At 44.7% G+C, this 24376-nt stretch overlaps 1 protein-coding gene across 1 annotated transcript; it reads right to left on the minus strand.

The window, feature by feature from the left end:
* Window positions 1-42: 42 nt before the first annotated feature.
* On the minus strand, window positions 43-23235 carry LOC132494092 (solute carrier family 22 member 20-like). Its single transcript, XM_060105131.1, is given in 4 exon segments — window positions 43-78; window positions 22721-22816; window positions 22868-23130; window positions 23133-23235. Coding segments are annotated over 4 exon segments (498 nt in total).
* Window positions 23236-24376: the final 1141 nt, after the last annotated feature.

Raw genomic sequence — 24376 nt, forward strand, 5'->3', positions numbered from 1 at the left:
TCAAGTTTGGGTACCTTTGGAATTTCCAGGTAGAGGTTCCCATTAGGCTACTGGAAGCTTGAGCGTGAAGATGGGTCCCTAAGGGGGAGAGAGTTCAGAGGTAAAATGAGAAGAGGGTCTTCCCCCGAAATATCTCCTAATTCTTTGACCCAAAATCTCCACTGGCTCAGCTTAGATAAAATAACCTTAGGCATCATACTTGACTAATGGGATGGTAGATGGGTGGAGTCTCTAGAAAACCTTGGCGGTGTATGTCAGGAGCCTTAAAAATGTTCATCCGCTTTGACTCAGCATTTCTTATCCTAAGAAAACCAGCCAAAATTCAAAGTTTTATGAACAAAGATGCTCTTCGTTTTTAAATTTACGATAAAAAAGTACAATTAAAAAATGGAAACTGAGGGCTTCCTTGGTGGCGTAGTGGTTGAGAGTCCGCCTGCCGATGCAGGGGACGCGGGTTCGTGCCCCGGTCCGGGGAGATCCCACATGTTGCGGAGCGGCTGGGCCCGTGAGCCATGGCCGCTGAGCCTGCGCATCCGGAGCCTGTGCTCCGCAACGGGAGAGGCCACAACAGTGAGAGGCCCGCGTACCGCAAAAAAAAAAAAAAAAAAAAGGAAACTGAGCATCCAAAGGTAGGAAAGTATAGGGTATCACTAGAGCAGTAATTCTCACGACTGCACTAAAGAGACCAAAGACTTTTAGCGGGCACCTCAGGACATGAGATGAGCCAGGCAGAGCCCTGTCTTGTCCTCAGTCCGGCCGTGTGAAACAGGGTGTAGTCTGCATACTAACCACAGTTGGGGGAGGGCTGGAGAGGGAAAACCACCTTACATTCCCCTAAGGCTTTTTACTGGTGGGTACCAAGGGCAGAGGGTGGGAGGAGTCCACCTGGGTATGGGCAGTAGAGCGTATATTTGTTTTCTATTGCTATGTAATAATTTATCACAAATTTAGTGGCATAAAACAACGTTCATTTATTAGCCCACAGATCTGTAGGTCAGAAGTCTGGGCACAGCATGTCTGGGTTCTCAGTAAGGCTGAAATCAAAGTGTCAGCTAAGTTACATTCCTTTCTAGAGGTTTCTTCCACCAGCCAGAGACACTGCTTTTAATGGGCTCATGTTATTAGGTTAGGACCACATTGATAATGTCGCTTTCTTAAGGTCATCTGATTTGGGCACATAACTACATCTGCAGAATCCCTTTATAGCATGTGAAGAGGGCACTGTTCCAACAGGAAAAGACATTGGCCCAATAGAGCACAACAAAGAAAAAAAGCAAAAGAGGAAGTTACTGGAACAATGACATGATCTATTTTGAAATATGTAATGTCTTCAATATTGGGTATAGCTTCATTTCATGATAATTACCAAAATAATCTCGTAAAGTGGAGAGAGAGTTTAAAAATCATCTGTTCTGGGTGTCAAATAGGCTAAGTATGACACTGACCCCCCTTCTCTTTCCTTTTCTGAATCATTAGCTGTCTGTTATTATCTGGAGGTGGGTGATGGGGGTTGATAGTCAAAGGACTGGTTCTGGCGTCTTCTAGAAAGCTTTCAAGAGCATGTCAAGACCCTCCCTCTAGAATGTGGGATTATTTGTCATATATTTACTCTGTTAACAGGAAAAAAATCTCTCCATATCCTGTTACAAATGCTTACTGACCGTTTGGATTTCCTTTTCTGCAGGTTTACATCCTTTGTCCTTTGCCTTTCTTACCAAGTAGCAGGAGTTTTTGTATATCAAAGATCAGGGGTTGTAAACTACGGCCGTTAGGCCAAATTTGACCAGGTACCTGTTTTTATGAGGCCTATAAGTTAAGAATAGTTTTTACATATTTATTCAGTTATTTATTTATTTGGCCATGCTGGGTGTCTTGCGGGATCTTAGTTCCCTGACCAGACATTGAACCCGGGCCCATGGCAGTAAAAGCGTGGAGTCCTAACCACTGGACTGCCAGGGAATTTCCAGTTTTTACATTTTTTAATGGTTGGAGAAAAAAAGAAGAAGAATATTCCATGATGTTATGATGTATGATGGAAATGATATGAAATGCAAACTTCAGTATCCATAAAGTTTTCTTGGAACACAGCCATGCTTATTTGTATATGAATGGTCTATGGTTGCATTTGTGCTACAGAGACAGACTTGAACAGTGGTGACAGAGACCTTGTGGCCCTCAAATATTTACTGTCTGTCTCTTTACAAAAAATGTTTGCAGACCCCTGCCATAGACAATAACCACTGTCCATCAAATGTGTTGCACACATTTTTTTTCCCAACCTGTCTTTTTTTTTTTTAGCAGAGGTATTTTTATTTTATTTTCTTCCAATTTTATTGAGATATAATTGACATACAGCATTGTAAAAGTTTAAAGTGTACGGCATAATGATTTGACTTACATACATCATGAAATGATGACCACAAGAAGTTTAGTGAACATCCATCTCTCCTAGAGGTACATTAAAGAAATAGAAAAAAAAAAAACCCCACCAAACTTGTGTATGTGATGAGAACTCAGGATTTTCTATCATAACAACTTTCATATATAATGTACAATGGCGTTAATTACATTTATCATGTTGTTCATCACATCCCTAGTACTTACATATCTTAACTGGAAGTTTGTAACTTTTGACCACCTTCATCCAATTCCGTATCACCCCACCCCTGCCTCTGGTAACCACAAATCTGATCTCTTTTTCTATGATTTTGTTTGTTTTTGAAGTATAGTTGACCTACAACACTATGCTAGTACCTGTTGCACAACAGAGTGATTCGATATTTCTGTACATTTCAAAATGATCCCACGATAAGTCTAGTTACCATCTGTCACCATACAAAGATATTACAAAATTATTGACTATATTCCCCACCCTGTACATTTCATTCCTGTGACTCATTTATTTTGTATTGGAGGTCTGTACCTCTTTATCTCCCTTACCTATTTCTCTCCTCCTTCCACACCCCTCCCCTCTGGCAAATGCCTATTTATTCTCTGTATCTATGACTCTGTTTCTGTTTTGTTATGTTTGTTCATTTGTTTTGGTTTTTTATTTTATTTATTTATTTATTTGGCTGCATGAGGGCTTTCTCTAGCTGCAGGGAGCAGGGGCTTCTCTTGTTGCAGAGCACGGGCTCTAGGCTTGTGGGCCTCAGTAGTTGTGGCTCACGGGCTCTAGAGTGCAGTCTCAGTAGTTGTGGCCCATGGGCTTAGTTGCTCTGTGGCATGTGGGATCCTCCCGGACCAGGCCTCGAACCCATGTCCCCTGCATTGGCAGGCGGATTGTTAACCTCTGCCCCACCAGGGAAGTCCTGTTTTGGTTTTTTAGATTCCACATATAAACAAAATCATACAATTTTTGTCTTTCTCTGTCTGACTTATTTCACTTAGCATAATATCCTCTAGGTCCATCTATGCTGTCACAAGAGTTCATTCTTTTTTATGGCTGAGTAATACTTCCTTGTGTGTGTGTGTGTGTGTATGTATATGTATCTATATCTGTCCATCTATCTATATATATATATATATATCACATTTTCTTTATCCATTCATCTATTGATGGACACTTAGGATGCTTCCATATCTTGGCTATTGTAAATGATGCTGTTATGAACATAAAGGTGCAGAGAGCTTTTTTAATTAGTGTTTTCCTTTTCTTTGGAAAAATACCCAGGAGCGGAATTACTGGATGTTATGGTAGTTCTACTTTTAATTTTTTGAGTAACCTTCATACTGTTCTCCATAGTGGCTGCACCAATTTACATTCCCACCAACAGCGCACAAGTGTTCCCTTTTTCTACATCCTCGCAAACGCTTATTTGTTGTCTTTTTTAAAATTTTTATTTATTTTATTTATTCATTTTTGGCTGCGTTGGGTCTTCGTTGCTGCACACGGGCATTCTTTAGTTGCAGAGAGTGGGGCTACTCTTCGTTGCAGTGTGCGGGCTTCTCATTGCAGCGGCTTCTTGTTGCAGAGCACGGGCTCTAGGTGCACGGGCTTCAGTAGTTGTGGCACGTGGGCTCAGTAGTTGTGGCTTGCGGGCTCTAGAGTGCAGGTTCAGTAGTTGTGGTGCACAGGCTTAGTTGTTCCGCGGCATGTGGGCTCTTCCCCAGACCAGGGATCAAACCCGTGTCCTCTGCATTGGCAGGTGGATTCTTTTTTTTTTTTTTTTTAAAGAGCTTCAAATGCTTAGCTTTTTATTTATTCATTTATTTGTTTATTTAATTTTGGCTGTGTTGGGTCTTCGCTTCTGTGCGAGGGCTTTCTCTGGTTGTGGCTAGTGGGGGCCACTCTTCATCGCGGTGCGCGGGCCTCTCACTATCGCGGCCTCTCTCGTTGTGGAGCACAGGCTCCAGACGCGCAGGCTCAGTAGTTGTGGCTCACGGGCCTAGTTGCGCCGCGGCATGTGGGATCTTCCCAGACCAGGGCTCGAACCCGTGTCCCCTGCATTAGCAGGCAGATTCTCAACCACTGCGCCACCAGGGAAGCCCGGCAGGTGGATTCTTAACCACTGCACCACCAGGGAAGTCCCTGTTGTCTTTTTGATAATAGCCATTCTTACAGGTGTGAGGTGATATTGTGGTTTTGATTTGCATTTCTCTGATGTTTAGTGATGCTGAACATTTTTTCATGTGTCTGTTGGCCATCTCTATGCCTTCGGAAAAATGTCTATTTGGGTTTTCTTCCTACTTTTAAAATTGGGTTGTTTTTTGATGTCGAGTTATATGAGTTCTTTGTATAGTTTGTATATTAACATCTCATCAGATATATCGTTTGCAAATTTTTTCTCCCATTCAGTAGGCAGCCTTTTTGTTTTGTTGATAGTTTCCTTCACCATTCAAAAGCTTTTTAGTTTGATGTAGTTCCATTTGTTTATTTTTGCTTTTGTTTCCCTTGCCTGAGGAGACATATCCAAAAAAAATATTGCTAAGACCTATGTCAAAGAGCATCTTGCCTGTGTTTTCTTCCCCAATCTACCTTTTAACCACGTTTCTTCATCCAAAGTTTTACAACTTTTATGTCTATCTTTTCCCTTATGACTTTTAGGTTTCCTACTTTGCTTAATAAGATCTTCCCAACCTAAGCGTATGCAACTATTCTTCTAATATTTCTTTAGTTAATTTAATTGCTTTACCTTTTACACTAATCCAAACCTTGAAAACATTATTGAATCACAGTGGACATCCTTGTCTTCTTCCTGTATCTGATGGCAGTGTTTTCAGGATGACCTCATTTGGCTTGATGGTTGCTACTGGTTTGTGTTAAGAATGCACAATCAGAATTTAGTTATTTTCTTCTAGTTCTATTTTACTTAGAGTTTATTAGGAACGGCTGCTGAATTGTACTCAATACCACAAGAGAATGATTTCCTCTTTTAGTTAATGGATATAATAGCATGTCAGTTTTAAAATGATAAAATATTCACTTTAATTTAAAAATTTGTGCATCAAAGGACACTATCAAGAAAGTGAAAAAATAATCCACAGAATAGGGGAAAATATTTGCAAATCATATATCTGATAAGTGTCTATTTTCCAGAATACATAAAGAACTCATAACTAAATAACAAAAAGACAAACAGCCCAATTTGAAATGGGCAAAGGACTTGAATAGACTTTTTCCTAAAGAAGATATATAAATCGCCAATAAAACATGAAAATATGTCTAACCTCATTAGTCATTAGAGAAATGCAAATCATATTACTTCACAATAGAATGGCTATAACAAAAAAAGATGAACAACAGCTAATGTTGTTGAATTTGTGAAGAAATTGGAACCCTCAAACATGCTGGTGGGAATACAAAATGGTGAAGCAAACAGTCTGGTGGTTCCTCAAGTAGTTAAACATAGAATTGCCCTATGATCCAGCAATTCCTCTCCTAGGTATGTACCCAAGAGAATCGAAGGCATATGTGTACACAAAATGCTTCTATAAAAATATTCATAGCAGCACTATTTATAATAGCCCAAGAGTGGAAACAACTCCAATGTCCATCGACATGAATGGACAAATAAAATATGGTATATCCATACAATGGGATATTATTCAGTAAATAAAAGGGAATAAGGTTACTGATATATACTGTAACATGGCTGAAACTTGAAAGCATTATGTTACATGAGATAAGACAGAAACAAAAGGCCACATATTGTATATTTCCATTCATGTGAAATATTCAGAATAGACACTGGTGGAGACAGAGAGTAGATTTGTGGTTGTAGGGGTTGGGGAGGGGAGAATGGGGAGTGATTGCTAATCGGTACAGGGTTTCTTTTTGGGGTGATCAAAATATACTAGCTGTTGATAGTGGTGATGGTTGCACAATAGTGTGAATATACAACATTGTGAATATACTAAAAAACATCAAATGGTACCCTTTGAAAGGGTGAATTATCTCAATAAAGCTTTTATTTTAAAAAGTTCATGTAGCTGTGTTTTGTAAGCAATATAGTCCAATATAAGTGCTCGTTATATAGTATCTCACATTAAAGAAAATAATATAATTCCTGTTAAGCCATAAAAAACCTTCATATCCTGAAGGACTGAGGTGGGTAGGGTTTATCGTTAGTTTTTCGAGTGGCTTGTCATCTCAAAGGAACAGTTTGGTCAGGGAATAAAATACAATGTTTCATGCAGTGACATGCTGTTCTCTCAATATAAAGTCTGTCTGTGGGCATAAAACCCAGGCTATCTATGGTGGAGAGAGGCGCAGCTTCTGGCCCACGTGGCCGTGTGGCCAGTCAGGGAACAGCCACTCTCTGGGGGGCCTTCCAGACCAGCCTGTGCTCTAAGAGAGCCCTTGGCTACCAGGTACTGCACACCTGCTCTGGGACAGCTTTGACCTTCACTGTGTCATGTAATGATGATGCAATCCCTGAGTTATTGGTATTGTTACCTCTGTTTCCCACATGCAAATAAGGAAACTCAGAGAGGGAAGTGACATGTCTGGAGAGAGTTCTAGCTTAAAGGTTGAGGCAGATCCAGCCCAGCCCAGGTCTCCAACACAAGTTTATGTTTTAACTGCAGCCCCAAACAAACAAAACCCCCCAAAACCAAAAAAGCAGAGAGAATCCCATCTTAACATAGGAATACAATATTTGCATAGTGCTTTACAGCTTATAATGCTTTTACTATACCTTATCACTTTATTTTTAGCACATTTTTAGCACATGCAAGGAAGACGTTGTTAGTCCCATTTTACTGATAGGGATTCTACAAACTTGGAGAGTTTAGATAATTTGCTGGAGGTTGCATTGCTGATAAGGAACAGACTAAACTGTGGACCACTTCTTTTATATTGCAGCTGTGAGTAGGTGTAGCAAAACTATTGTGGGGAACTCCCAGGGAACAATGAGGTGAGATTTCAAACCATCTCCTGTCACGGATCCTGGACTTTGATTGCAAATGGGGACCTCATGGACCTCACATTTGCTAGAAATGATTGAAAGCCTTAAGGTCAGGGCCAGTTGTACACTGCTGTTGGCTCACACAGGGTAGATAGGTCACATGTATTCTGTACCCCAGCAAGAGCTGACACAAAGTGGAAATCATATGGGACACGATGCTGAGAATCTGTTTGGAAAATGCAAACTTAATAAAGGGTGGCTTTTGAGCCAAGAGCAGCAGTATATATAAATATAGCATATAATATTTTATATACTATATAGCATAATTAATAATACATGTATAATAGTATATAGTTATATACACCCCCCCGAAGTTTGCCAAATAAAATTTTAAAGAGCTTGAGGGAAGTGTAGAGATAGGACAGAAATACTTTGAACTGTCATGTAATAATGTAATTTATAATAATGAGAAGTAAATTTTGAGACTACAACATAATCCCAAGATTAAGCAATGTTATATCCTAAGTCAAGTGAGAAAGGACTTATTTTACACTTTTAATTTATTAAAAAAGTTTTATTCCATTCTATATATAATAATTTTATTTATTTTATACTTTTATCATTTTATTTATTTTTATTGTGGTAAAAAACATAACCGAAAATTTACCATCTTAACCATTTTTATTTGTACACTTCATTAATGTTATCTTTTATTTATTTTTGACACTAATATTGCCTGGCGGGCACTGCTCTGCAGTGTGGACATGTTACCACCAGGTGGCGGTAGTGTGGCACAGTCCCAGGGACTGCGCTTCTGCAGGATTGTTATTCAAACCCTTCCCAGATTCCCCATGCTGTTGCTATGGGAAACTAAGGCTTTCTGGAGAGGGGGAGGCAAGATTTTAAAAAACAAAGCTATGAACCTTGAACCAATTAACTACAGTTTATTGACTTACTACCACGTCTGAGGCGCTGCGTTGGCCCCGTGGTGCGGAGGTGGTGGGAGGGGGAGGGGTGTTACAAAGACTGTACATCCGCGGAGGACTGAGGGCCGGGGCCATACCAGCAGCTGATGTCTAGTGCGCACTCACCCTACTGGGTTCCTCTCCTGTGTAGTCCTTACTCCTAAGGCAACCCGGTGTGCATTACTGCGACTAGCCTCTACTGCCCAGATCGTTTCCTTATTATGGCCACTGCGATCTGTTTGCAATTCAAGTATGGTCATGTCAGCCCCAGCTCCTGCGTAGAACCCTTTCAGTGGGTTCCTCTTACCTTTGGACCCCCAAGGTCCAGCCTTTGTTCTCCTGTCTCAGGCCACACTGGTCCACCTGCCACAGAGCTTTAGTCCCTGCTGTGGTCCAGCTCCTCTTTTTCAGGCCTTCTTCCTTGACCTCCAGAGTCTCTCCTTCATGACCCTTATCACAGCTTTAATTTCACATTTTTCCTTCTTGGATTCATATCTCTCCAGCTCATTTTACTGTAAGCTCCCTGGGGCAGATTACATGTCTGTTCTTGTTTTTTAATGTTTTTTTTTTTAAATTAATTTTTGGCTGCGTTGGGTCTTCATTGCTGTGTGCAGGCTTTCTCTAGTTGCAGTGAGCAGGGGCTACTCTTCATTGTGGTGAGCGGGCTTCTCACTGCAGTGTCTTCTCTTGTGGAGCACGGGCTATAGTCACGCGGGTTTCAGTAGTTGTGGCTCGCGGGCTCTAGAGTGCAGGCTCATTAGTTGTGGTGCACGGGCTTAGTTGCTCTGTGGAATGTGGGATCCTCCCGGACCAGGGCTCGAATCTGTGTCCCCTGCACCGGCAGGCGGATTCGTAACCACTGCGCCACCAGGGAAGTCCCACATGTCTGTTCTTATATTCTGGTGCCTGACGTGTGGCAGGTAGATGCTCTCAGGAGGTGTTTATTGACCAAAGGAAAGAAGTGGAGGTTGGAATGCTTTGCTTAGGGTCCAGCAGCCAGTAGAGATGCCAGCGTAGACTGGGTGCAGATTTCCACTCTGTCCATTCAAGTTGGCTTTGAGCCCTTCAGTTTCCCAGTTTGTCAAATGGGTATAAAACCAGGTGGACTCCAGGATGGCTGTGAAAATGAAATGAGTTGACACATGTGAAGGAAGCATCCGGGCATTGGAGTGTTGGCTAGAGACCAACGAAAAAATGTAAAATATCTCATTAATAATGCTTTATATTGGTTACATATTTAACCCAAAATATTGGGTTAAAATGTTATATTTTACTATAATGTATATTATAAATTAATTTCTTTTAAAAAAATAATGTGCCTATTTATTCATTTTTCTGACAAGTCACAATAGATTAAAAAATATATTTATTTGTTTGGCTGCATTGGGTCTTAGTTGCGGCACGTGGGCTTCTTTCTAGTTATGGCACGCAGGCTCCAGAGCATGCAGGCTCAGTAGTTGTGGCACGCGGGCTCTAGAGCGTGTGGGCTTAGTTGCCCGCGGCATGTGGGATCTTAGTTCCCTGACCAGGCATCCAACCCGTGTCCCCTGCATTGAAAGGCGGATTCTTAAGCATTGGACCACCAGGGAAGTCCCTATAAATTAATTTCTTTTTACTTTTTTTAATGTGGCCACTAGAGAACTTTAAATTACACATGTAACTTGCGTTATATTTCTACTGGTGCTGTTCTAGATCATGGTTCAGATGTGGAATATTAGCTGGGTGGTCCAAATGCAGGCTTTGCTTGCACTATTGGGTGGACTGGAAAAATTTGCCGATATTCCTGAATCTCAGTAAGTGTAAGGCTTGTGAAAATTGTGTGATAATGTAAGTGAAACCCTTGCACAATGCTTGGTGCCTGGAATGCTCTCGATAAATGTAAACTATCCTACTTATGCGCGTGGCAGGGATTAGACAGAACTCTGATGGTGGGAACAGCTAGTTGCCCCATATCCATATTTTTCTTCTTATGCCAAGACACTCCTGCTTTTTAGCTGGGCCCATTGCTCCCCAGAATCAGGACTGCATCTCCCAGCCTCCCTTGCAGCCAGGTGTGGCCATGTGACCAGGCTCTGTCCGATAGCATGTGAGTAGGCATCCTCTGGGCTGTGCCCTTAAGAGGAAGAAAGGGCATGCCCGCACTTCCCCTTCTTTCCCTTCCCTGTGGCTGGAATGGGGACGTGGTTGTAGCCATCTGGAATGGGGACTCTGAGAACAAAGGAAATGCTCAAGGGACGACAGAGCTACAAAGAGAATAACCTTGGGTGTCTGATGCTGTAGAGACATATTCTTCCCAGCCCTGAGGCTTATGCCTGGCTTATTACAGAAGAAATTAATTTTTTAGGGAATTCCCTGGTGGTCCAGTGGTTAGGACTCAGTGCTTTCGCTGCCAAGGGCCTGGGTTCAATCCCTGGTTGGGGAACTAAGATCCCACAAGCTTCCCGGCGTAGCCAAAATAGTGATCACAATAATAATACAATTTTAAGGCCACTATTATTGTGGCTTTCTGTGTACTCTAACTCATGCAGCTCTGGTGCCCAGAAGTTGCCCAAGCTGGCACCTTGGATATGAGGATTCCCATGCTCACCTTGGTCCAGATTGGTTCAGAACCAGGCAAGGCTGAGCTTGTGTCTTGAGGTCCTTGGTGTGGCTGGAGGAAGCTGGGCATGGACATTGTTGCTTCTCCAAGGGCATCCATCTCTACTCCTTTGTCCTGCTTCCTGAAGGAAGAGCCCAGCAGGCTGGGTGTTTGGATGCAGTTAATCCCTGGTGGCTGACCAGGTCCTCTTGGAGATGCCCAGAGTGGCTCCGTATGGCCCTAGGTGGACCTGCATTCATAAGGCCTAAAAGATTCCTGGGAGGCCACAAGCACAGAGGTGTTCTGGTTTATGAATTATTCTAAGTATTTATAAAGTAATCTCTCAAAAATGAGTTTAGCGGGGACCACTTCTCCAGATCCTGGTTATCTCTGAGGATGTGATACATGTTGTATGTTGTTTCCATCACAACAAACATGTGATGCATGTTTGTTGTTTCATGCAAAGCTGAGGACCAGAATCTGAAGGATGAAGGAGCTGTGAAGAACCAGTGTAGACAGTCAGGGCTTCATCAGTGTCAGTTCCCAGCTCACAACTCACCTTTTGTGTTCTCAGAAGGACAAAATGAAAGCCCTGGGCTTAATTACAGGTGGTTACTGAAGAGCCAAGGAAATCAGTGGATATGGGTACAACAGCCACTCCCTCTGAATGTGGAAGGCCATGGAGAAACCCAGAGAAAGGAGTTGATTCTTGTCAAAGAATTTGACTGTGTAATTTCAGTTTAGAGGTTTAAAATATGTCCACAAGTTCGTTGATACTTCTCCCTTTAAAATGTGAAGCCTCGGGCTTCCCTGGTGGCGCAGTGGTTGAGAGTCCGCCTGCCGATGCAGGGGACACGGGTTCGTGCTCCGGTCCAGGAAGATCCCACATGCCACAGAGCGGCCGGGCCCGTGAGCTATGGCCTCTGAGCCTGCGCGTCCAGAGCCTGTGCTCCACAACGGGAGAGGCCACAACAGTGAGAGGCCCGCGTACCAAAAAAAAAAAGTGAAGCCTCATCCCCCTCCCCTTGTGTGTGACCTGGACTTAGTGACTTGATTTTAGTGGACTGAATGTGGTGGAAGAGCCCGTGTGTGACATCTGGAATGAGGACATAAAAGCCAGCCTCTCTCCGTTCACTTGCTCTGAGGGAACCAGCTGCCATGTCATGAGGACACCCAAGCAGTCCTAGGGACAGATGTACACAGCAAAGACTGAGGCCTCCTGCCCATAGCCATGAATGAGCACCTTGGAAGCAGATCCTCCAGCCCCGTCCAGATTTCAGATGATGCCACCCCAGCCAACATTCTGTCTGCGACCTCATGAGGGACCCTGAGGCAGAAGCACCCAGCTCAGCTCCCCCCAGCTCCTGACCCATAGAATCTGTGAGATAGTATGTTTGTTGCTTTAAGCTGCTGAATTTGTTTCATGGCAATAGATAACTAACATAGGTTTTCTGAGATTTCTGTGCGTGGGAGCTTCCCTTGAACTCACATCCTTCTTGGCTGGATGAATTCTTATATTGTACAAAATCTTTAGGAGTAAAAAGTTTAAAATATTTATTCGGTGATTTGATTACAGAACAAGCATACACAAGAAGGTATATCATTTTTTTAAGTTTACAAATGATCCAAGTGGTGTGGAGGCAGTCTCACCCCAGGCGCCACCTCTACACGGATGACTCATGGAGTTTTCTTTTTTTTTTGGCCGTGCCGCACAGCTTCTGGGATCTCAGTTCCCCAACCAGGGATTGAACCTGGGCCACGGCAGTGGAAGCCTGGAATCCTAACCACTAGGCCATCAGGGAACTCCCAACATGGATTTTTATCTCTAGCTCAGACATTTCCTCTGAGGCAGAGATACAGGCACAACTGCTTTTTTCGTGCCTCTTTTAGAGAGGAAGCATCTTAAGTTCAGCATTCCCAAAACTAAATTAGGGTTTCGCGTACAACCTGGTCCTCTTCTAGCATTGTCTGTCCCAGAAAATGACACTAGTGTCCACCTAGGCCCACACATCAGAAGTCTAGAAGTCCCCACGACAAAGCTCTCATCCCCTCCCGCCACATCACCTATTCTGTTTATAGGCATACCTCATTTTATTCCACTTAAATTGAAGGTTTGTGGCAACCCTTCAACAAGCAAGTCTATCGGTACTATTTTTTTCACAGCATTTGGTCACTTTATGTCTCCGTGTCACATTTTAATTCTCGCAATATTTCAAACTTTTTCATTATTGACATTTTTTTAAACAAAATATTTATTTATTTTTGGCTGCGTTGGGTCTTCATTGCTGTGTGCGAGCTTTTTCTAGTTGCAGTGAGCGGGGGCTACTCTTCGTTGTGGTGCGCGGGCTTCTCATTGCAGTGGCTTCTCTTGTTGTGGAGCACGGGCTCTAGGCGTGCAGGCTTCAGTAGTTGTGGCACATGGGCTTAGTTGCTCCGCGGCATGTGGGATCTTCCGGACCAGGGATCAAACCCGTGTCCCCTGCACTGGCAGGTGGATTCCTAACCGCTGCACCACCAGGGAAGCCCCAGTTATATTTTTTATGGGGATCTGTGATCAGTGATCTTTGATGTTACTACTATGACTTGTTGAATGCTCAGATGATAGCATTTTTTTAGCAATAAAATATTTTAGAATTAAGGTATGTACCTTTTTTAGACATATGCTATTGCACTTTTTTTTTTTTTTTTTTTTTTTTTTGGTACGCGGGCCTCTCACTGTTGTGGCCTCTCCCGTTGTGGAGCACAGGCTCTGGACGCGCAGGCTCAGTGGCCATGGCTCACGGGCCCAGCCGCTCCGCGGCATGTGGGATCTTCCTGGACTGGGGCACAAACCCATGTCCCCTGCATCGGCAGGCGGACTCTCAACCACTGCGCCACCAGGGAAGCCCCACTACTGCACATTTAATACACTACAGTATAAACAAAATTTTTATATGCCCTGGAAAACCAAAAAATTCATGTGACTCGCTTTATTGTAATATTCGCTTTATTGTAATATTCACTTTATTGGGGTGGTTTGAACCTGAACCTGCAGTATTTCCAAGATATGCTTATTTCACTCTTCTCTTCCCAATGAAACCGCCTTCCTCTTTCCATCACCACCATGCTAGTCCAGGCTACCATCCTATCTCACCAGGATGACTGGAGTGACCTACCAATTGGTCCCCACACCACTCTGGCTACCTTCCAATCTATTTTCTACTCTGCAGCCAGAGCAATCTTTTCAAAAAGCAATGTAATCCTGTCACACCGGCCACGTCTCACCTCTTGCCCCATCTAACCTAAGACCAATCTTTCATTTCCCATTGCTTATAGGATGAAGAACCACATCCTCATTGAGGCCTGAAGCCTCTGCCCAGTCTGGCCCCAGCTACCTCCCTCCAGCCGCCTCTGATATTACTCTTCCCCTTGATTCCTGTGCTCCAGCCCCAGTGGTCTAGCTTCCATGAATGAGCCAAGCTTCCTCCTGCCACAGGACCCTTGCACATGCCCTTCTCTCTACTTGGGTCTCTCATTGCCTGGTAGCTCCCACTCTTTCTCCGGATCACAGACCAACAAAAAACTCTCCTTGACCCACCTGACCAGGCCAATTACCCTTCATCATACTCTCTCATAACTCATCTTAATGGAAACTTTATACAATTTTTTGTGTGTGTGTGTGGTCCGCAGGCCTCTCACTGCTGTGGCCTCTTCTGCCGCGGAGCACAGGCTCCGGACGCACAGGCCCAGTAGCCACAGCTCACGGGCCTAGCCACTCCGCGGCACGTGGGATCCTCCCAGATCGGGGCACGAACCCGCATCCCCTGCATCAGCAGGCGGACTCCCAACCACTGTGCCACCAGGGAAGCCCTATACTATTTTTGACCCCATTCTAGATGGTAGGCGCCCTATATATATATTCACAGTTGTGTTTCAGTGCCTGGCATGTAACAAGTGCTAGTAAGTGTCAGTTGAATGAATGAATGAATGAATAAATGAATGTTACCTCCTTTAATCTTCAGAATAGCCCGATGAGGTGCACGTTATTATCTCCATTTTCCAGATGGCAAAACTGAGGCTAAATGACTTATCAAGCTCATGTAGCCATAATCTGAACTCACCTCCAGCTGACTCTGGAGACCAAGTCATCTATCCCTCTGTTGCACCTTTGCCCAAATATCTTTCTAAGTCTTGTCTCATTTTGTTCACTTTCTTTTACATAACCAGAAAATTTCCTGAGACTCTCTTGAGTTAACAGCCTCCTCTTTAAAAAAAAAAAAAAAAAGAAAGTAGCTATTACTGTGAGGCTTTAAGAATTATCAGTAAACTGTACATGATAGGAATTGGGCCAGGCAAATTGCTTTCCGCCTATTGTAGAACAGCTTAATGTTTAGTGATTAAGCAGAACCTCTGAGTGCAGTTGTGCAGGCTGTTCACTGAGCAAGGAGGCCTGGCCAAATGGGTGAGGACAGGCTGCTGAAATTGGGCCTATGTTTTACTGGCCAAGCTGTGCATCCTACTGTGAAGCTGTATCTCCCTGGGAGTGGGGTGGGCACCATTCACCCACCAAGCTGGGTGCCCAGGATGCTGCATCTTCCTGGAGGGGGTACCTTTTTCAAGTTCACTCAGGTGTGGTGTATGGACTAGGTGGCCCTGCATTTATGGTCAGTTGTGGTCAGTCCACTCACATGTTTTATTTTTTAATTTTTTAAAAATTAATTAATGTATTTATTTGGCTGCACCAGGTCTTTAGTGTGGCATGCAGGATCTTCGTTGCCGCGTGCGGGATCTTCGTTACCGCATGCAGGATCTTTAGTTACAGCAAGCAGGATCTAGTTCTCTGACCAGGGATCAAACCCAGGCCCCTGCATTGGGAGCGCGGAGTCTTAACCACTGGACGACCAGGGAAGTCCCCTCACATGTTTTAATTGAATCAAGCGCTCTGTACTGTGAGAATTTAGGAAGAAAAGGCAACGTGTTTGTTTGGGGAGTGTTGTGCATAAAAGGGAAAATACGGAAACGCCATCAATCTTTCTCCCCATCACTGTCCCAGCCCTGCTCGGAGGTGCACGATCCTCAGCATCTAGACATTCTTCCTTAGGACGTGATGTGAACTAGAACCAGGGTTGGCCTGAGCTGGGCCCCAGGTTTGGCTGTTTATCCTGTCCTTACAGGTGACATTGTGGGAGATGAGTTGTGTCTCCAAGGATCATGTGAGCGTACAAGACGAACTGTGCTTCTCCCTTTAGGAAGCACTCACTGAAGGGAAGCCCGAGGCGACTCCTTTTTCCCCTGTGGTCCTCTGGCCTCCCCCCACCCCCACCCCCATTTATCAAAGAAGAGCTGTTCCTCCCCGGCCCCTCTCCCTCAAGGCTGGCGAGTGGGTGGGGACAGCAGCCGAGGAGGAGTGCTGTTCCCCTTCTAAGGTGTTTCACCCCGAGGTCCAGCCAGAGGAGAGCTGTTGTCCCAAGCACTTCAGCTTCTTGGGCTGGAGGGGTGGGCAAGTTTAATGAGTCCAAATGTTCTTCTGGCTGGTTGTGGGCACAGTATAAGCTTTCAGGAAGCCACGCTGGGAAGATGGAGCTATGAGGAAGGCAAGTTTTTTTCTGTTTTGTTTTGTTTTTTAGAATTAGCTGATTTTTTTTTTTTTTTTTTTTTTGCGGTACGTGGGCCTCTCACTGCTGTGGCCTCTCCCGCTGCGGGGCACAGGCTTCGGACGCGCAGGCTCAGCGGCCACGGCTCACGGGCCCAGCCGCTCTGCGGCATGTGGGATCTTCCCGGACCGGGGCACGAACCCGTGTCCCCTGCATCGGCAGGCGGACTCTCAACCACTGCGCCACCAGGGAAGCCCCTGAATTAGCTGATTTTTTATTAATGAACAAAGCAAAACAAATACCAAAATACCTGCGTGCATGTAGCTAGCAAGTGACCACAAGCTGTAGTGCATTTTTAGCTCCATTTATATGGAACTAAAGCTACAGTTGTTATACATCCTCCTACTTTAGTAAACAGCAGATTTTCAATTTGTGTTAGTAGTTACAATAGCTTCCTCATCAAAATTAGCAGGCTGACTCTGACATTCTGTTCTTTCCCGTTTCTTTCTTTCTTTTTTTTTTTTTGTGGGCATAAAAGAAAAGTTTTATTTTTTTTTATTGAACTATAGTTGATTTATTTCCTGTTTCTTTATCTTGTTTTCTTTTAACTAATGTATTTACATAGTTTATTAGTTATTTCTTCTTTCCTAATCGGGCCAAAAGAAAAAAAAATCTAGAACATTTTGAGTCTTTTTCAGATACAAGAGGACATTTAGCTATTTCTTCTTCTGTGTGTAATGTTTAAGTATTCCTTTATGTTCTAAAGTCACTTTGTTGCTTTTTAAACCATCAAAAATGTATTGCATGTAGTATGGCTTGCTGTTAAATAGCAGTGTCTTGTTTGGCATATTGAATGAAAAATTATCCTTACAAGTTTGTTGGTTGAATTTCCTTTCAAACACTTCTTAGCTTTTACCTGTTAACATGAAACCAGGCAAAAGTTTGGGAAGAGAATAAACTGTTAACATCACGGTAAAACAAAGTTACAACATGGAAACCTTTGTTATGTGTCATTACAATTTCTCTGAAGAGGAGGTCCCTGGTGGTCCAGTGGTTAAGACTCTGCGTTTCCACTGCAGGGGGTGCGGGTTCGATCCCTGGTTGGGGAACTAAGATCCCACAAGCTGCGCATGTGGCCAAAAAAAAAAAAAGAAGAAAAGAAAAAGAATTTCTCTGAATAGTTATGTTTCTGCAACAAGCAAGCATTTACCCCTTAAATGCCTGGACCCCAGGGGCCCCTGAGGTGGCTCTGCAGCTCGCTGACCCCTGCTTGTCTCTCCATGGCTGCTGGCCAGCTCTTCACTCCCCTCATCTCCCTGCCTGTCCTGTCTCTTGCTCGAAGATTAATGCCTTCCATGGAAAAGGTCAGGACCAGCCACATAATTTGCAAGGCTCAGTGCAAAGTGAAAATTCAGGGCTCCTCGTTCAGAAATGATTGAGAATTTCAAGATGGCAGCAGCAGAGCATTAACCCAAATGTGGGACCCTTCTGGGCGTGGGGTCTCAAGCAACTGCAAGGTTGCACACCCATGAAGTCAGCTGTGTTCACAGTCATTCTCGCTAATGCCAGAGCCTTCCTTGGCTTGAAGCCAGCACTGGGCCAGGACCACGTGGGCTGGCTGCCCTTCTCCTGACTTGGGCTCCTCAGCTGCTCCCTCTCTGCTTGATGGGTCTATTTTATAATCCTCACTAAGTCTTTCGGAGATGGGAGGCTGGTCTGTGAGAGGGGAGGGGTATTCTGGGAGCAGCCCTGGCTGGGGAACCAGGAGACCTGGCTGGGTTCTCTCTCCAGGTAAGGCTGGGCTGTGGCTAGGATTATATGACGACTGACCTTGGGGTGAGTGCTTGATAAAGAGAGCAGTGGTCCTGGTGCCCCGGGAGCTGATGAAAGGCTGCCCCGAAGAGATAACAATGGTAGCATTATTTAAGGTTGTTTTTTTTTTCTTTTTTTTGTATTTTGCACAGTCATCCTCTCTGGAAACTTTTGTCTAGTAGTTGGAAATCACCCAGGAAAATCATATTCTTTATCCATTACCTTATCATTAAAAGTAATCAGGGGACTTCCCTGGTGGCGCAGTGTCTGCATGCCAATTCAGGGGACACGGGTTCGATCCCTGGTCTGGGACAATCCCACATGCCTTGGAGCAACTAAGCCCATGCGCCACAACTACTGAGCCTGCGCTCTAGAGCCCACGAGCCACAACTACTGAAGCCCGCATGCCTAGAGCCCGTGCTCCGCAACAAGAGAAGCCACTGCAATGAGAAGCCCATGTACCGCAATGAAGAGTAGCCCCCGCTCCCCGAAACTAGAGAAAGCTCGCTTGCAGCAACAAAGACCCAACACAGCCAAAAATAAAAATAAAAATAAATTAATTAATTTTTAAAAAAGTAATCAGGACCCATTAAAAGAGCTGCCTCCTTGCAAATGAAGGATAATCTATGCCCAGTGCCCCTTCAACTTCCCAACAGTGATGATCCTGTGCTCTGAGACAGCTGGAGAGGAACTATCTAGAGCAGGGTCATGGTGGAAATTTCTAGCTCTGTGCCGCTTGATACAGTAGCCACTAGCCACATGTAGCTACTGTGCACTTGGAATGTGGCTAGCGAAACCAAGGAACTACATTTTAAATTTTATTTAATTTTAATTAATTTCAATCTCAGTAGCCACAGGGACCCAATAGCAACCACATTGGACAATGCAGACTAAATCTGGAGTCTAGATTCAGAACATCGTAACCCAAAACAACTTTAAAATATTTGTAAAGACCCAAATAATGTCCCAAGTGGTTATATTAAATGTTTTTTGTTTTGTTTTGTTTTTGTGTTACGCGGGCCTCTCACTGTTGTGGCCTCTCCCGTTGCGGAGCACAGGCTCCGGACGTGCAGGCTCAGAGGCCATGGCTCACGGGCCCAGCCGCTCCGCGGCATGTGGGATCTTCCCGGACCGGGGCACGAACCCATGTCCCCTGCATCGGCAGGCAGACTCCCAACCACCGCACCACCAGGGAAGCCCATATTAAATGTTTTAAGCAGGCAAAACACAGTGCTGGAAACCAGAGGGACGGCTGCAAAGCAACCCACCGTTCCTGCTTCTAGAAGCTTGTATTGACAAGGAGAAAGGATATGGAACATTAACTAAGATGTAAAAGTTATAGAATCTATGAGCTGATGGGATCTAAAATGTACTCAGTCCCTTTCCCACTGTGCTGTTAGACTCTGTTGTATAACAGAAACAACCTTGCATCATGATGATGGGGGTAATGTCGTCAATGCCGTCCACCAAGAGTGAGCAAGGACAGTGGGCCTTACGGCGGAGTAAGGATCTGCAAAATCTTCTCCTGCGTAAATCATGTGAACACTGGCAAAAGATGTTAAAATCAACTTTCCCAGAACTCTGAAAATTAATCAAAATTATTCAAAGGCTTGCAACAGATTAGTCATTAAGGACACGCAAATCAAAACGGCAATGAGATACCACTTTACACCCACTAGGATGACCATAATTTAAAAAATGGAAAAGAACAAGTATGGGCAAGGATGTGAAGAAACTGGAGCTCTCATACATTGCTTCGCTGGCGGGAATGGAAAACGTTGCAGCCACTGTGCAGTTGCTCAGAGTTACCTGATGACCCAGGAATTCCCCTCCTGGGTATATAACCAAAAGAACTGAAAACAGGTATTCGAACAAATACTTGTACACGAATGTTCAGAGCCACGCTATTCACAATATCCTCAAAGTAGAGACAGCTCAAACGACAGCTAACTGATGAATGGCTAAACAAAGTGTGGTTTATCCACGCAAAGGACTATTATTTGGGCATAAAAAGGAATGACACACTGATACATGCTACAGTGAGGATAACCCTTGAAAGCATTATACAAAGTGAAAGAAACCAGACACAACAGGCCAGATTTTATATGGTTCCGTCTATATGAAATATTCAAAATAGGCAAATCTATAGAGACAGAAAGTAGATAATTGATTGCCAGGTATTAGGAGAAGGGAGAAATGGGGAATGACTCCTAACGGGTACTGAGTCTCTTTTTGGAGGTGATGAAAATATCATAAAATTAGACAGTGGTGATAGTTGCACGCCTCTGTGAATACACTAAAAACCACAGAATTATGAACCTTAAAAAAGTAAACTTTATGATAGGTGAATTATACATCAATAAAGCTGTTATTAAAAACCATCACCTAAAGCTACCAATTAAAAAAACTAGTTTGTCCTTTAGCTTTTTTGTTTTGTTTTGTTGATTGTTTTTTTTTTGGGTTTTTTTGGCAGCTTGTGGGATCTTAGTTCCCCAACCAGGGAATGAACCCAGGTCACAGCCATGAAAGTGCTGAGTCCTAACCACAGGACCGCCAGGGAACTTCCCTGTTTTATTTTTAATTATTTACTTTTAAAATTGTGATAAAGTATACATAACATAAAATTGACCATTTTAAACATTTTTAAGTGTACAATTCAGTGGCATAAGTACATTCATATTGTTGTACCACCATCATAACCATCCATCCATAGAACTGTTTTCATCTTGCAAAACTGAAACTCTGTACCCATTAAGCAATAACTGCCCATTCCTCCCTCCCCTCCAGCCCCTGGCAACCACCATTCTACTTTCTGTCTCTGTGAGTCTGACTAGTCTATGTACTTCCTATAGGTAGAATGATACAATATTTGTCCTTTTGCAACTGGCTTATTTCATTTAGCATAATGTCCTAAAGATTCATTCATGTTGTAGCATGTGTCAGAATTTCTTTCCTTTTTAAGACGAAATAATATTCCATTGTATGTATGTACCACATTTTGTTTATCTCTTCACCCATTGATGGACACTTGGGTTGCTTCCATGCTTTCGCTATTGTGAATAATGCTGCTATGGCACTTGGTGTACACATACATCTTCTTATCCCTGCTTTTAATTCTTTTGGGTGTATACCTAGAAGTGAAATGGCTGGCTGATATGGTAATTCTATTTGTAATTTTTTGAGGAACTACCATACTGTTTTCCATAGTGACTGCACCATTTTACATTCCCACCAGCAGTGCACAGGGTTCAAACTTCTTCACATCCTTGACAACACTTGTTATTTGTGTGAAGTGGTATCTCATTGTGGTTTTGACTTGTATTTCCCTAACGATTAGTGCCTTAGTCAGTTTGGTCTACTATAACAGAAGACCATAAATTGGGTGGCTTAAAAAACAAACATTTATTTCTTACAGTTCTGAAGGCTGGGAAGTTCAAGATCAAGGCGCCAAACTGGTGTCTGGTGAGAATCTTCTTCCTGGTTTGCAGGTGATGGCCTTCTTACTGTATCCTCACATGGTAGAGAGAGATGAATCTTGTGGTCCTTCCTCTTTCTATTAGGGCTTTAATCCCTTCATAAGGGCCCTGCCTTCATGAACTAATCTAATTACCTCCCAGAGGCCCTACCTTCAAATAACATCACATTGAGGGGTAGGGTTTCAACATATGAACTTTGGGGAGGACACAAACATTCAGTCCATAGCACTTAGTGATGCTGAGCATCTTTCCATGTGCTTATCAGCTATTTGTATATCCTTGGAGAAATGTCTATTCAAGTACTTTGCCTTTTTTTTTTTAAAATTTATTTATTTATATTTTTGGCTGCATTGGGTCTTTGTTGCTGTGCGTGGGCTTTCTCTAGTTGCGCTGAGCGGGGGCTACTCTTTGTTGCGGTGCGCGGGCTTCTCATTGCGGTGGCTTCTGTTGTCGCAGAGCACAGGCTCTAGGTGCGCGGGCTTCAGTAGTTGTCGCGCTTGGGCTCTAGAGCGCAGGCTCAGTAGTTGTGGCACATGGGCTTAGTTGCTCCGCGGCATGCGGGATCCTCCTGAACCAGGGCTCAAACCTGTGTCCCCTGCTTTGGCAGGTGGATTCTTAACCACTGTGCCATCAGGGAAGTCCACCTTGCCTGTTTTTGAATTGGTTTGTTTGTTTCTTGTTGTTGTTGAGTTTTAGGAGTTCTCTTTAATCCCTTATCAGATATGTGATTTGCAAATACTTTCTCCCATCCTGTAGGTTGTCTTTTTACTCTGTTGATAGTGTCCTTTGATGCACAAAAGTTTTTCATTTTGATATGTCCTTTAGCTGTTAGGTTCAATTTACAAGCCTTATATAACTTATATAATTGTTAATTTAGTTAATTAAATTTACAGTTTAAATATTTTATAAATGTAAGCACTTAATTGCCTAACAAGTAGGATCTTAACAAGTTCTTAAGTAATTCTACCATCACCCCAGCCATGTAGACAGACTGAGCCAGGTCTCGGAGGGCGCGGGCCTCACACACCAGATCCCAGTGCGGGGAAGGGAGGGACGCTCTAGCCTCGGCCTCGGGCAGCAGCCCCACGGCCGCCCCCCGCCCCCCTCCCCCGACCTCTATCACCATGGTGGACAGGAAAACACTGCGGTCGTAGACCGAGTCGTCCTTGCGGCCCTTGGTGGCCACTCCGTGGATGGACGTGTTGGGGTCCAGGAGGGCCCACTGAGGAAGTGTGAAGTGCCGGCATGGCTCGGGGGCCCCAAGCAGGTCCAGGGGTACGGTGGCCCTCAGCCAGGCCACCGAGCCATTGACAGTGGCCGCAGTGTGGTTGGCGGGCCTTTGGCAGTTGTGGCGGGGCACGGAGGCTGTGAAGTGCAGTTGTGGCAGGCCAGCAGGCTGCAGGGCAGCAGCAGCAGGGCTGTGTAGAGCAGCTGGAAGCCACCCATGCCACCCAGGGCGTCCAGCGGGTCTGTGAAGGCCATGGCCACGGGCCTGACCTGAGGCCCAGCCTTGGAACCTTATGTAAAGGGGCTGGGACGGGCCCTGAGAGGTGGAGGAACAAGCCAGGGTTAGGACCTCAGATGCCCCATGTCCCGAAACTCAGAGGGGTCCAGTTATACCTCACAGGAGGCCTCAGGTGTCCCCAGGTCTGCAGGGCTCCCCCTCCTGCGAGGCCCTTTCTCCTCAGTTCTCCCAGCCTCTCACCTGCGGGTTAGAAAAGCGAGGGGTCCTAGAGGGCCGCCTCACATCCCACTGCCCAGATCTGCAGGCTCAGTCCCCTGCCCATGGCCCTCGCAAGGGGGACCCCAGCAGTAAATGTGGCACCATCATCACCCTCCCCTTTTCTCTGGAGGCCACTCTGAGGCATCTTCAAGAGCCCAATTCCAGGTGACTTCCCTGGCAGTCTAGAGGTTGAGACTCTGCGCCTCCAATGCGGGGGACGCGGGTTCGATCCTTGGTTGGGGAACTAGGAGCCCACAAGCCGAGTGATGCGGCCAAAAAAAAAAAAAAAAAAAGGCGCCGACCCCGGAGCCTTAAATGCTTGGAGGTCACATGAGGGAGTGCCAGTGATTACAGCTGCTTGCCCCTCCCCCACTTCCCTGGAAGTCTGAGGCTGCATAGGAGACACTTGGAAAAAAGTCCTTGAAAAATGCCCAAATAGGGCAACCAAGAGGAAGCCCTGCTCTCCCTGCCCCGATCCCAGGTACTCTCAGGCTGGAGGTGTGGGAGGGGGCAGGGTCTCCACTCATCCAGACCCACAGTGTTCCAACCTCTCATCAAAGGAAACCCAATACAGAGAACTAAGCGGGTGGGGCCTGGTGCACCAGGCTCCCCACCCCTCCACTTGGCCCCTCTCACAAACCAGCCCAGGATCCCAGGAAGTGATGGACCATTCCTCTTACTGATGAGGATGCTGAGGCCTAGCAGGACTTGCCCAGGGACGCCCAAAGGCAAAATGCAGATTCCAGGCCCTGTGCCCGACAGTCTGCCACTCGGGGCTCCACCTGGGGCTCCTAGTGGCCGAGGGCAGCCCCCACCCCCAAGCTGGGCTCCTTCAGTCTTTGCTCTGCAGACGCTGCCCCGGTTTGCGGCTCACCCCTCCCCACGCTGTCCCAGCCCCTC

This window comes from Mesoplodon densirostris, chromosome 7 (genome assembly GCF_025265405.1).
Source record: "Mesoplodon densirostris isolate mMesDen1 chromosome 7, mMesDen1 primary haplotype, whole genome shotgun sequence".
Lineage (NCBI taxonomy): Eukaryota > Metazoa > Chordata > Mammalia > Artiodactyla > Ziphiidae > Mesoplodon > Mesoplodon densirostris.